This window comes from Streptopelia decaocto (assembly GCF_964273445.1).
Source record: "Streptopelia decaocto genome assembly, chromosome: 2".
Taxonomy (NCBI): Eukaryota; Metazoa; Chordata; class Aves; order Columbiformes; family Columbidae; genus Streptopelia; species Streptopelia decaocto.
Window position 1 is genome coordinate 65646987 of NC_138655.1, and position 15009 is coordinate 65661995.

Genomic DNA, 15009 nt, shown 5'->3' on the forward strand with positions numbered 1-15009 from the left:
GTTGGAAGAAGTGATTTGAGCAACAGGATAAGAAACATGAAAAAGCTGAGCTGCAAGGGTTGTATGTCAGATGGTTGGCAGTGGCCAGTGGTGTAAAAGCAAAATAATTGAAGGAGGATGTGGGTGTAGCTAAGGATTTGGCTAGCGTATAGCTAGGTCATTAGTGCCTCATTTAATAGTCAATAAAATGGTGCAGGTAGATGTTTAGATTGAAGAGGATGTGAAAATGCAACTGGAGCAAAGTTCAAGTCACTTATTGCAGCTTAGTAAGAAACAGGGATATGATGGATGAGAAGTAGGTGGTACCTATTTTGTGTGGGAGAGACAAAACAGAGGATTCTGCAGGAAAGAAGTTTCACGTGTGATAAGTTTGGGTTTTTTTGTCTTTCCGCCCCCCCCCCCCCTCCAACTGCTCATAATATTGTGTGTCTTGTATCTCTGGTTCACTGTGTATCCTCGTTTTGTGTTGGTCAAATGTTAAGGAGAATTAACACCTTGATTATGGTGTCATTTATTTTTTGAATATATATATTAAGTGTATTTATATAAATATATATTCAATATATTTGTATATGTAAAATAAGATTATTTCTGATATCCCTTTTGTTCTTCAGTGAAAATTTCAGAACTTATGATAAATAAAATAGCAGTTGAAGCTCTGGCTTTGTTTTGCTCAAACAAGAAATATGAACATTATTTTTCTTTTTGTTTTCCAGACATCTGTTAGCAAAGGTACTAGACCAGTCAAGTTACCAACATTTGCAAGAAGACCTGCATCTCCTTCGAATTCCAACAACTTCAACCATTCTCCTCATTCTTCTGGTGGATCCAATAACATTGCGGGAATTAACAGACATGGAGGAGAACTGCATAACAGATCAGGTACCATGCTGCTTTATTTTTAATAAGAAAGTAATTCCTATCTGGTTCAGCTAAAAAATTAGAGTTTGAATCATAGCAGAAAATATTAAACGTTTTCTGAGGGGTCCTACTGCTGTGTAAGAAAAACTTATATAAATTTTGTTGGAGCAGGATTGGACTTTAGACACCTACATTAAGGGAACAAAAGCCTCACATCTGTTACAGAAGTCTCATAGGTTATCCCCTCTTTCAGAAAAAAAATGTTGATTTTATTGAGGCCAACCACATGGATCAGGTGGCTGCTTGTTCATTGCAATATACATTTCGTAGAGCTGTCTCTTACTCAGGTTGCTTGATTTTTATTTAAAATAAAAATTGGTTTTATATTAAAAACAAAGCTGCAACTGTTGTATCTGGCAGCTGTAAATATGGTGAAGCAGCTCATGAAACCTAAATCCAAGAGTATGAAATTGAGCTCTGTGTATGTATAGTCAAGACTGGATTCTCTCTTCTCTTGCACCTGATTGTTGTTCCCTTTCCTGAAAGCTGCTGAACAGGCCTGAACTTTACAATTCTCTCTCTTGCTTCATCCAGTCAGTTTTTAAAAGAATGTGAGTGGTGGAGAGAGGTGAATTGGGGATTAGCAAATATTTTAAAATTATGGTTTCCTTGACTGTGTTTTTATTTTTTTTCCTTAGGTGGCAGTGCAGATAATGTTTTATCTCAGATTGCAGCCCAAAGAAGAAAAGCAGCAGGCTTACCTGAACTGAAACACAGCCAACAGCACAGTCCAGTCCAGTCAACTCCTTCATCCACTCTGTCTGATTTGCAATGTGCACAAATCGTTGGCAACGGACATGTTGTAAAGGTATGGAGAAATGTAAATTTTTGTACTTGCAAATCGACTAATTTTAGCGGGTCATGTCTCAGTCATGGCTGGTTGATAAATATAACTGCATGACATTGTACAGACTGAAATTAATGGACACCTGTTACAGTAGTGGAAATGCTTCAGCTCCACAAACCTTTCTTTTAATTACAAGTCTACAAAAGATCAGACCTAATAACGAAACTTTATTTTGCTTTATTACTAATTTCACTCTATCTTGAAAACAGTAAGTGTAATAATTGATCTTAGGGTACATCTGCACTGTTACTTTGCTTTCTCCTTATTTCCTTTTATGACCCTGATTTAGTTCAGTGTTCTATGTTAGTTATTCCTGGGCTTTCCTCTGAAGTGGTATAGCTAGTTTCCCTCCAGAAGCACAACCTGGGTGCAGAACATGAATTCATTTGTACCAGGATCTGCTGAGCACAATATACATGTATCCAATCTACTCCACAAGCTGTTACTTCTAAACAGAATGAATATTAAGTTGTAATCACTAAAGTCAGGTTTTACTCCTGAGTGCAGGAGGTGATCTGCACTGACTTACCTGTCAATTTGCTGGAATAGCTTTACCTTCATGACCTGCCCATTTTTGTGCGTGTACTTTGAAGTTAACAGCTGCTTTGTACAACATTTTTAAGGATTAGGATTTTAAATCTTCAAAATCTGTAGAGACACAATTCAGAAAGCAGCATTGTAACAGACAATGTGATGCACAACTGTGAAATGTATGGGTTTATTCACACAGGGAAACATTACATTGCAGAGAGCAAGAGAAATAAAGCATTTAATTTGAGATTTTAGTTCTAATGCCTGGGATTCTGAAAATGTTAGAATTTCTCAACTTTTTGCTTGTGTGATCTCCAAACAGCTCATTTTGCCCCTTTTTTTTTTTCTTTCTTTGCACCTTTTCATGAGTTTCTTCTTGAAGTTTTGCCCAAAAAACCAAAAATGGTCAGAGTATAAAATTACTACATTTACTGTCTGTGTTGTCTTAGATGGCAACAGTAAGCAGTATATTTGTTTAAACAGTAAATATCAATGATAAATGAAGTTACACAGTTGTTCATTGATTTAATTGAAAATTAATTAGAACAAAAATCGGAGAAAGAAAGGTGTGGAACTACCAGGGCCAAAACAGTTTCCATAAACAGTAACTTTGATCCATCAGTCCTGATTCTAAAGGGACTCCTGGTTGCTTTTCAAAGATGAGATTGTGAGCTAAAGTTTCTGACTCTGCTGGACCCCCAAAAGCTATGGACTCACACTGATTCTTTGGCACGTGATAATCTTTCCTCCCTTTCTATCCCACGTAACTGCTTCCTGGGTTATAAATGACCTGTCACTTTCTTTCCTGCAGACATAGACACTTTTATTATCCTCTTCCCTTATTAAAGTCTCCTCTGCTGAACAATGCTGCTTCTTTCAGAGGTGGTCTGACCAATATATTTCTAATTAAAGTCTCAGCAGTTCCTCTCAGCTTGTTTCTATCTTTTAAATAATTTCAGAATAGATGGTTGTGTCCCCCCAAAAATCTTATTTTTTTCAGTTGTATTAGCCTATTGAGAGATAATACCTGTACCTGTGAACTTTTGGGCTTATTGTTACAACAATTCTGCCACTGAGAAATGTAACTGCTATTCCCAGTCACAGTGGAGACATTAGGGGATAAAGAAGTAGTGAGGGTGCAAGCAGATCCTCTTCGAGGAGGGCAGTTCATCATACTTTTGAAAAGATTTTTGAATAAAAATCATGCCAGTGTGTTGGAAAGGCAACAGCTCTTTCAGTGCTCTTTGCTTAGATTTCTAGATGAATTTCAGTCTATCCACCAATAACAAAACATCTAATCAGTGTGAATCTCACCATAGATGTTGATGTATCACATGTCAGGTGATTTTTGGGACATCAGTGTCTGGGAGTGCACAATCACATACGGATCCACACTGGCTGCAAAAGCTTAAACCGCCTACTTTCATGTTCTAATCAACAGCATAAATGCTGAAAATTTAACATTTATATCCATTGTTGGAAATGCTTGTGCTCTCCCATTAGCATCATGCTGTCTAAACTTGGGAACAGCTGATCCAAAAGTGGAGCTGTGTTCCTCTGATCAGTTTTGCAGAAGTTGTCTGTGGGGGGTGGGATTGTACAAGCCTTAAAGAAAGGAAAAGAAAAACTGAATAACAATTTATGGGGTGATGTAATTTAAAAAAATGCAGACAATGTGCTAGAGAGGGAAGACCGTTCTGAAACACAAATGGCCAATAACAGAGTGCAGGGAGATTTGGACAAAAAAATTGAAATGAGTTCACGATGCTCTTCAGAGACCTCTCACATTTATGTCATGCTACATTACTTCTAGACAATTCAGTGCAGAGCTAAGGAGGGTAGTACATTCTGGCATAGGATAGAGCAATGGAAGAATGTTGCCACTCACATCAGTTTTATCTTTTTAATTTGCATCTTTCGTTAGCTAGAAAAGTCCTATTTATGCCATAGCACAGAAGCCAAATTGCAGAGAGACAGGAACCACTGTAGTTCTTCCTCCTTGCCTTGTTACCCGGCTCAGCTTTTTTCTTGCATTTTTTTGTAGCGGCCTGGCTGACAAAACTCTGAATTCAGGAATGCAGGAGAAAATCACCTACATATATATTCTTATTCCTCATTTTAATTCATCTATTTTCCTGTTTTCCGTACCTCCAAATGTATTAAATATTTGCGAAATATTTAGTAAATTTGAAGCGTTTGACTCATGTTAAGTAATAACAAGTTTAAGGGCTGACTGGAAACTTTCGTTACAGTGCAGCAAGGGGTTTAAACGTACCTGAAACTTAGTTTATGCTTGCTGCATGTTTGTGGTTAATCCAGCATGAAGTGCTACTTCGAATTAGCATCTGGTATGCTTTGAGAAGCTTTAGTTGAGGCTTTATTTATTTAAATATCTGAATGAAAAAGACCTGTTTTCAGAGCCAAAGTAATTTCAGCATTTATAAGAAATCATTTTCTTATTCCAGAATTACAGCCTTAATAAATATATTTTTCTTTGTGAACTTGAGGGAACAGACTCTCACCTGGAATAAATCGGTATTGCTCCAGGTATTTCAATATGAATCAAGCAGAAGCTTCTGGTTCTGACCAGAAATAATGGCTCTGCAAAAATAATATGCAACTTAAGTGCTATTGAAGCATCATGTATAGGTAAACACTTTTTTAACTGAAATGGTTGTATCACTACAGCAAAAACTGGAGACGAACAAGAGACCTCCGTCTGGGACTTCATCTACATCTAAAAGCACATCACCAACTCTCACACCTTCCCCTTCGCCCTCCCCGTCTCCTAAGGTTCACAACATGGAGTCCTCCCTCTCTTCCCACAGACAGGCCAAGAGCAACGGTTCCAGCAGTGGAACTATTACAGAAGATGGTGAGTAGGTCCCTGTAATGATGGGAGATTCATTCAAGAAGAGCACAAAGTGTTTCAAGCTGTAACTCTACTTGATTACTGTGTATCCGTGTGATAGTGAGGACTTTTTTCTTTCTAGGAAGACTGGCATTCCTGCAGTAACTGGCTATTTCTCTCCCAAAAGCTGTGTTCCCTTCCCTTTGGAGGGACATTGGCACCATCTCAAAGCTAGCATAGAGCATGTAGGTAGGCCACCCTTACATGACCTCCTTTCTTCCCCTTTCTCACTTAAATTCTGTTTTTCACCATTCACTAAGAGTAGAAAATGCACTTTCTCCTCACTAAAAATGATTTTTTTAATAAATGCAGTGAAGCACATTACTACAGACACAGAATTTTGATTCATAGCAAGTCATACCTACATGCAGTTTATTTTTAAGAGCTATATTGCATTTATTCTTTTAACTTGCAAAGGAGCCTTATTTTGACCTTATTTTTTAACTTTAGGTTATAAGAAAGGGTAATAATGTCATTACTTCTCAAAAAAAATTGCTGCCTTTTAAGTTGAACTTTAGGTCTAAATTACAACACTTTATTTTAAAAAATCATGTTACTGCATTTGGAAACAGGACAGTGATTACTTTGTTTTCTTCTGTAAACATCTCAAAAAAAAAGTGAAAAAAAAAATGACTCAGAATCTTTTAAATAAGAGATAGAAGTACCTTTTATCTGGTTTCTCCACAAGGCATTGTGTACTATTTTGGGTTTTTTTGAAAGTGTCCATATTGATTTTGTTTTGTTTTCATTTATACTAGCCTTGTCCTTTGACACTTGACGCCAAAAAGAGGTGATACTTGAACCGCTTTCTGTCCTCTCATCATGGCTTAGCTGTAACATTTTGTACCGACTGCTGAAGGAAATCCTTTCACATTTTAGTTAGCACCATTTTATAGTGATGGCTTGATAACATAAGAGTTGTTGGTTTAGAAATATATAAAAGGGAGTGAACTCACTGTCAGATAACAAGGGGAATTCCCCAAGCTGTCAGCTGTTCTAGTCTCACCTGCTGAAGCTGGACTTTGTGACTGCACCACTCCTGCCATGAGACAGTGAGTTTCCTCTGTAGCAGAGGGATAGGTTGTCAGAAACCTAAATAGTTCCGGGTTTGTTTTGCTTGTAAGACTTGCAGTTCAGTGGTCCTTTAATTGAAGGGCTTCTCTTATTGTGGTTTGATTCAGCAGCAACAGTACAAATGCTCATATGCCCAGCAGAAATCAGAAGAATAAGTACAGAAGGCCCACAGTGTTGACTTTTTCTCTCATGTAAACTTAAATGAAATAGAAAATTGATTTGCATTGAGTATTAGTGTGAAGGAACAGCAGGCAGCAGGATTCAGAGGTGTGCATGGTTTCTTTTTAGGCAACCACTTGGTGGACCATCAACAGCTTGTCCCTATTCTGAGAACCAGTGATGTAGAGAATCATGAAAGACGAAACCATGTGAGAGTAAAAGGGGACTCTGAAAACTTGGAGAAAGGTAATTTTACTCTACTATGACAGAGCAGTACAAAAGAGGTGCTAAATAGGAGTGTTGCTAGTGGTTTGTTTTTTTAAGATCCTTTTAATAAGGAAGAAAGGACAACACAACAAAGATTTTATCCTAGGAAGGTAAGACTAGATGGAGTTACAGTGTATCGATGTAGGTAAGAACACAATAATCCAATATTTTAATTTCTGATGCAGAGTAATTGGGTGATTGGGTTTTTGTCATATATCACTGTATGGAATATATGTTTTAAGATGTGCTTTCAGCAGTTAACAATGTGATCACTAAAATCTTTCCTGATCCATGAGGTTTTTCGTGCTTTCTTTTTCTTTTCTATTATTACAGATGAGCTGACTGGCATCCTTAAAAAATTGTCACTTGAGAAATATCAGCCTATTTTTGAGGAACAAGAGGTACATCTTTTTTACAAGATTTCTTTTATACTGTTTTAGGAAAAGTAGAGTGCTACACACGTTGTATCAGAATTGTGATCCAGAACCTCAAATTTAAAGTTCTGCAACCATTTCTGGTTGCAGAGAGGACCTTTAAACATGGACCAAGTATTTGTGGCATTCTCCAGGTTACTGCAAATATCGGTGCCTTTTACACCGAACCTAGAATTTTTATATAATAGGTGCTTCAGATTTTTTTTTTCTCTCTGTTTTTACACACTACTTTTTCTATATATGTCTATATCCAGTGTGGCTAAACAGTTTATAGGACATACTGTATCATCCGTGGAATCACAGCTGGAACCTTATTTGCAGATGGAGAACAGCAGGGTGTGAGTTACTGAGATGGCTGCTTTATCTTCTTTGGCTATGAGTAAGCAACAGGAGAATTAAATTGGGGGCCCTCAGCATCATTGTAGATGAGGCTTGTGACAGTGACTTACCTGAAGGATGCAATGAAAGGAAACATTGCTGAAAATAAGTAAAATTAATTCATTACAATGCTTAAGAGAGTGTCAGATGTGAGCGGTAATTGTGTCTTTGTTTGGCCAAAGGCAGAAGGTAGTAAATGGACATACAATAAATAGACATTGCTGCAGAGTTCAGGATTCAGCACCAGAAACACAGATTGTTTATCTGCATCACAATACACTGGGGTTGTGGTTGTTCCCCCTACCTGAAAGGGAGGACAGTATTTTGTAGAAATAAATATGCACCGTATGTGAAGGTTATATCAATATGAAAAGTTTCAGACGTTTGTTCTTATCACAGCCTTATGGATGTGTTGATATAATAAAAACTCATACATGAAAAAAACCTAGGTTTTCCTCAGGAGGCACTGGAAAAGTACACACTGTATTCTGAAATTCCAAAAATACTTGAGGGTGGGAAGGTGGAAGAAAGAGAGAGAAATCTTAAACTTATTCAACTAGCTGCTACCGTAAATAGAGAAATTTTTATGGCAAGTATATATTTTATATTGATAGAGCTTGTGTGAAAAAAAAGTAAAAATCTGTTAATATTTTAAATATACTATCATAATTAATTGAGTTACTAACAGCAGATTTAAAACCTGACAATAGAGTGGTAAAATGGGTACCATTTGGTGCTGGTCATTCATGAAAAATTTTTGTGTGCACTGTATTTACAGTAAGTCTATACAATTAAAAAAAAAACCACTGTTAACCTGTAATAGTGAATCTTTGCCTAGGTAAATTTGTCTTGTCTTTTTTCATTTGCAGGTGGATATGGAAGCCTTCCTTACACTTACTGATGGTGATCTGAAAGAGCTGGGTATTAAAACTGATGGATCAAGACAGCAAATTTTGGCAGCTATTTCTGAACTGAATGCAGGAAAGGTACATTTGGAAGTCCTCAGTAACTTAATTCAGGATTTGCTTATGTTGTTAATTCAACATACATTTCAAAATTCAGTTGCAGATGTTAGTTAGAAAAGCCAAACAAATGTTTTCCAAACAAAATATTTAATATATTTGATTAGTGAAAAATATCTTCCTTAGTGGTTCTTTCTGTTCTCTTTCAATAACTCTTTCCTAGTTCAGTGACTGTACAGTTCTTTTACAGAATATTGGAAATTATATCAGAAGCTACTGGTAATGTAAACATTGGCAATATTTCTGTTACGGAATACTGATTTCAGTCATGCTGAAAAGAATCTCTGGCCACTGTAGTCTATCCAGAGAATATAATGTAAAAGGAAAAGTCTCCTTTGTTTTGCCTAACAATTTTTGATTTCTTTGTGAAAAGTTAAATAGCACTTCTGCCATTTCTTACACTTTTATTGCCTTTTAATTTTATATTGACGTAAACAGATTTTCTAAGAATGGCATACAGTAAGCAGTGCTCTTGTCAGAGGTATTGTGAACTGGGGCATCTCTTTAATTAGGCATGCTGACACTTCTCAGCTGCTTTTTCAGTTTCGTGGTCCATTCTCTGACACTGGAAGCTTGGATAAACAAAACATAGTTACCTTAAGATCAAGAGGTGAGCAGCACGTGATGAGGCTAAAAATTAGGGGAGGTAGGTGGATGATGTTCCATCCTATAAAGCTATGAAGAAAATGAGGGAAATATTTCCATTGCTGTCTGATAGTTTCAGGAAAAGATTACTACAAGGTTTTCTACATATCTGGAAGGTAAGGATTTGTTACTATTCCTAATAGCGTACTGCAACTATCTGGGCATATTTACATGTTTTTATATGAACTCTTAATAAATTCATTTTTTAAACAGAAATTTAAGAATACCTCATTGTAATTTGTTGTGTTTTTACAGGGACGAGAGAGACAGATTTTACAGGAGACGATACACAACTTCCACTCTTCCTTTGAGAGCAGTGTTAGTAACACACGACATCCGGGTCATTCCCAGTGTAAGTAGCACCTGAGATTAATTGAAAAATTTATGGATACTTTTAATTAATATTGACTAGAAGACAGAATGTGGCACACAAGCCAGTTAATGGCATTCTGGGTTAATGACTGATGCATGTCTGTGTCTTTTGCTGAGACTATAGAGAAGATTTCAAGGTAAAGAGGCAGAGATATCTGGAAGATTTTTATACACACTTCAGTTACTGTCTGAAATAAACATAAGATTTTTGTTATGCATTACTAAACACAGAAAATGGATGTAAGTATAGTAAACTATAATAGCCATTATACTGTATATAGTGTGTATATATAGCATCAATGGGAGGTATATTTCTGTATGATACATAACTTCCTTTTGCATACTCTTTAGAGGAGACCATTTTATTCAGTGTGATCAAGTAGATAAAATACATTCAAGGTTTACAATTTAGTATACTGGCTTAGCTATATTAATTATGTATTTATGTATGTATGCATTTAGTTATTTTGCATAGGCAGTATTTTTATTTGTTTGTCTATAGTCAGTTTCTTTGGAATACATCTATTCCAACCACCAGTGTTAGCTGATAGCCATTGATGGAGAAACTGCCCTTTAAAATATGCTATCTATAATCAAAATGTACATAAAAGTGTTGTTGACCTGTAACAAATGGATACATTTACTATAGTCGCCTCTAGATATAAAAGTTGCAAATCTCAGTCCTGCCAGTCACCTGAGCCAAAGCCAGGTAGATATGTGTCTGTTACTCAAGGTTAAGGAATGGGGCAAAACCTACACATATGTGTATTTCTGGATCTGTGTTTTAGGAGGAACATGAAAGCCATTGAACGGCCTTGAGAAATTCACCATGTTAAAGTGCCTCTTACTCTTCTTCAGTTGCTTATTTTGCTGCTTGCATCCAGTCACAAAATAATTTCATTTGTTTAGTGGTTGTGTTAAATAATATTTCAGGTATTGTATGCTTTAGGAAGCCTTAATAATGAGCAAGTCCCCGTTGTTCATATCTCAGTCAGCTGAATATCGCGAGATACGTGAAAGCAGCTGCTAACTGTAGTCCTACCACTGAGTTGGGCAAAACTGGGCATTTCATTTTCTCCTAGGGCATTTCTTAACCTCATTATGAAAAAAAAAAAAAAACAACAACGAAGATTTGTTGGAGGTAAAGCTAACTGACAGTTGACTTAGTTTACCTTTTAATATCAAGTTTATTGCAATGCTTGAAAGAAAAAGATGAACTTTGTCACTTGGTATAGACGTCTAGCTGCTCGCCCCCACCTAACCATAACACTTCTCTTGTAACAAGTGGGAGGAAAAGAGAACACCCCAACATATATCAGCGGCACTGAACAGAGAGAGGATATAGGTATCAAAAGCATAAACGGATTATTCTCCAGATACAGATTAAATGAAGAGTAACTGTGCCTATGATGAAAAAAACAATATGATGCCATTCAGTCTATAATTCTTTGTGGAAATTCTGATCTTCCAGTTTCTTTTTTTACATAAGATAGTATATTGCATATTGATACGTACTTACACATATGTATCTGCAGATACACATATAGGTTTTTCAAAAGATGTGACAGAATAAAGTGGAAGAGAGTGGGGAGTTTGTATATCTACTTTCCGCTTTTGGATTCAGAGTCAAAAATATCAAGTGGAAATTATCCAGAGGAGGGAGTTACACAGATTGTAGAGTGAGAAGTAAAATTAGGAGCAAAACCAATATAGACTTGCAAATAAAAAGCATACAGGATTCAGGTAGCCACTTGCTGGAAACATGCACATGGAGAAAAGATTGATTCTGGAAAGGTTTGTGGCAGTAGGTAGCCTTTTCCCATGTGATTTTGATTTTTTTATACCTTCTCCACACAGGAGAGGGCTTAAGATGAGTAAAATGAATTAGAGGGTCAGATTGTTGGAGTCTGGTATAACAATGATATCGGGAAATGTGGGCCTATTTCTGGTAGTTGTGGAATTACTCTGTCTTCTTTAAGTGAGTCTCTCTGATTGTGGTTTTTCAGGTTGGTTTGTTTGTTTGTTTGTTTGTCTGTTTTACAGCACCTGGCTGCTCTGTCAAACCACAAGAAGCTGTTCCTCCTAAAAGGTAGCTACTGGGAAAAAAGTTTTTATTTCTTGTGGTGAAGTTTGGCACCTGGCTGAGTAGATCCAAGTGTACAAATGAAAATTTGAAAAGTTAGTCCTAACTATATCTGTACAGGACTTTCTGCAGTAATGTGCCTAAAATTCAAATCCCGGAAACAGTCGAAAAATAAGAAGGAGATTGCTTTCATAGTTCAGCCTAAGTGTTGAATTGGTCAAGGCATCAGCGGTCTGGATTTGAGAAGAACGAAGTCAGAAGAGCAGGAAGAATGAACAACCATGTAAGAAGATTCCTGTTTTCATTCTACTCTTGCCCATAGATGAAGACCCCATAGGAGGCCTGCATGGGCATGGTCAAGAAGAACAAAAGCGTGGAAGAAGGCATGACAACTACCACGAATGATAAGAGCTTCTACATGGAGAAATATATAAACTTGAAAATGCCTCTATTGACTGGATATAGATAAAGGAGTCCAAATTGAAAATGCAATGGTTTCATGAGAAGGAATATAAAGGAAAAGTAATGCTGCGTTTTTCATTAACCAAAATACACTTTATCTATTCAATATTAAGAGGTTAGAACAGCAGTAAAAGTAAATATGAAATACCTATTTGTACAAATAGCACTTTATTTAAGGAAATACGTAGTCTGTCACCAATATTTAAACAGGAATAGTTTTAAAATATTTTATATTGCTGATCTGTTGTTTTGACAATAAAACCATTTAACTGACATTGGCTGGGTTTTTTTGAACAGTAACACTAACAGAGCCTTCAAATACATTTTTATAATTTGACTTTTGTAATAATTTTGAAAGGACTAGTTAATTATGAGTGGAAATAATTTTCTATTTAGTGAATACAGTTTTTTGTTGAGCAGTTAAAATACAAGTCATCAGAAGCCTCTGACGCTATATTTTGTGTTTCTGAAGACTCACAACTTCACCACAGGCTGAATTCAGCATGAGCCCAGGAGTACTGATGCAGGTAAAGTCAAGATGACCATGGAGCTCCAGTGCAGAGGGGTGATCTCAAGTAATTGTGTACAGAGCTAAAGATTTTACTTTTCTCCGTCCTCCTCACTGTAGTGGTTTTCATGGAGCTTAGCAAAAACGGGGATAGAAGTGACTGTGGTGATAGAGATGATGGTACCAGTGAAGGTGGTGATGCCACTGGTACCTCTGGGTGTGTCGGCTGGTTCTGTGGTGGCTTCGTTGGTTTGGCCACCTGAGGTACCGCTCCAGGTCACTGACAGCAAACACCGCGTTAAGCAGCTGTGCTGTATTGGAACTGGACTTGAACATGGGTCGCTACATCCTGAGGAGAAGAGGATGTTACAGGTAGGTATTGCAGAAAAAAGATGATTATGAACTGATTAGGTCAATCAGAGCCTGTTAGTACCCTGAGGTCCCTTGGTGGTCATGCTATGAATATTTCAGGTGTTAATAGTATAGCCATGTGCAAAATAATTTTTATTCAATTTTTCTTTTTCAGTGTACATATGTCAACAAATTTAAAATGCTATGGACTTTAGCATGGTATTTTATGTTTCTGATGTCTTATGCCCAAGAAAATCACTCCCCATGCAGAATTGTGCTTCAGGATTAATTTCAGCATTACATAAAAATATGTCCTTTCTACTTTTGCAGTTTTCAAGAGCAACTACTAAAGATGGTATAGTAGGACGGACCTACAGAAATGCTGGGTGCAGACTATATCGTATTAAACTAATAGCCCTGTCCTTCCCTGAAGAAACATGCAGACAGTTTCTGTTAAAATACTTCAAAATGCAGCAGTCTTAGGAAGAGTAGGAAAAAGTTGCTACTTCTGAGCCAAAAATATGCAGTAGCACCTTGGAGCCCCTCTCAAGTGTAACTGCGAATAAGGGATCTGTAATGAGCCGAACCATCTTCTCTGCTACCTAGTGCCCATAGGCCCTGCGGCAGCACAATTTCCCTGTACAGTTTTGTGCTCTTAATGCAGCGAGTGACAATCCAAATATCCAACATGCTCTGCAGAGTTACCTCAAACCCACTAATAGCAAAACCCAGAACCTCAAGGTGAGAAGACTTTAGCTGTTGCTATGAGGAGGTCGTGGGCCTTATACTTGTGTGCAATAAATTGAGGGGGTGGATGTATTTTTTTTTTTTTTAATTCTTTTCAATAGGACATTGAACAATAGTTCAGTGTGAAAAACACTTTGCAAGGTTGAGAGATGCATTGTTTCTATAATCTAAGAGGGTTTAAATTTGTGTGTGTCACTTCCCAGAAGACTCTAGGAACCTCAAGGCTATAAGGCAAGGTAGGATCATGCTTCGTTCCTCTGGCCGAATCTGTCTCACTGTGCAGAAATGGAGTGTGGCCCCATAAGACATTGGACTAGGGTGGGGAAGAGTTAGGCTTTAGTTCCTCTAGTTATATTTATTTATTTACCGATTCCTAAGCTGTTATTCCTAAATGTGAAGATAAACAGTGCAATAAATCTGGAAATGTTAGCGAAAGTGCATCAAAGAACAGGCAGCAGGGAGACTTAAATGGAACGAAACACTGTCAAAGGAGACTGTCTGATGCACAAATACAGGTTCTTTGTGTTTACACAACAGGCAGAGAAGGTCCTCAGACTGTACCAACTGTACTGTATCAACAAGTCCCACTATCTAAGAAGTTAAGCTTTATTAACACAGAAACAAATACACAGTTTTTGAGCTTGGGAACCTTTCGTACCTTTTGCAGTTATTTCTTAGAGGTGGTCTGTTCCTTCTGCCTGATTTAGCTGCTGTCGGAAGTGGAGTTACAAAGCAGTTTGCTGACCATGGCTGCTCTTCATGGCTCTGAGAGAAGGTAAGTTTGCGACTGACGCCTACATCTACACGTCTACATGTAGGGGCTGTATAAGCTCCCCTGCGGGCAGTGGAGGCCTAGTAAGCACAGTCCCTGAGGCCTCAAGAGCCAGGGTCTGACCAGCCTAGACAAGGAGCTTGATTCAGATGTCCAGATGCGCCCTGGCACCTGCATGCCCTGAGGCACCCAAAGTACCCACGTAGGTTGCCACAGTGCAGGTTATGTTCAGTTTGTTTGTTGCGAACACTCACTTGGAAAGAGAGACCATTCAGAGATGAGAACGATCATTTAATTGGCCTGTCCTGATTTGTCACAGACATTCAAACGCAGAAAGCTCTTTCTCATTTGCTGTTCATTATCTATGTCTTCCTTTTTAGTTTAAATGAAAATATTTGTTAGCAAAATGGCTTACCTCATAATAAAAAAGAGATGCCTTCTGGATTTTGCCAAAGAAGTAAACAATACAAAAAACAGTTCTTGTTCTGATTCAGTCTAGAACTATGGACTTGACTCATATATAGC

The 15009-nt window shown here is 37.4% G+C and overlaps 1 protein-coding gene across 1 annotated transcript in view; it reads left to right on the forward strand.

Moving 5' to 3' along the window:
- Positions 1 to 12381, forward strand: part of ANKS6 (ankyrin repeat and sterile alpha motif domain containing 6) — a 34462-nt gene extending 22081 nt beyond the window's left edge. The window contains exons 10-17 of the mRNA XM_082044880.1: positions 717 to 882; positions 1560 to 1729; positions 4988 to 5174; positions 6573 to 6689; positions 7044 to 7111; positions 8392 to 8508; positions 9445 to 9541; positions 11605 to 12381. Coding sequence (XP_081901006.1) covers positions 717 to 882; positions 1560 to 1729; positions 4988 to 5174; positions 6573 to 6689; positions 7044 to 7111; positions 8392 to 8508; positions 9445 to 9541; positions 11605 to 11654 — 972 coding nt within the window. The 3' untranslated portion in view covers positions 11655 to 12381. The remainder of the gene's footprint in view (positions 1 to 716; positions 883 to 1559; positions 1730 to 4987; positions 5175 to 6572; positions 6690 to 7043; positions 7112 to 8391; positions 8509 to 9444; positions 9542 to 11604) is intronic.
- Positions 12382 to 15009: the final 2628 nt, after the last annotated feature.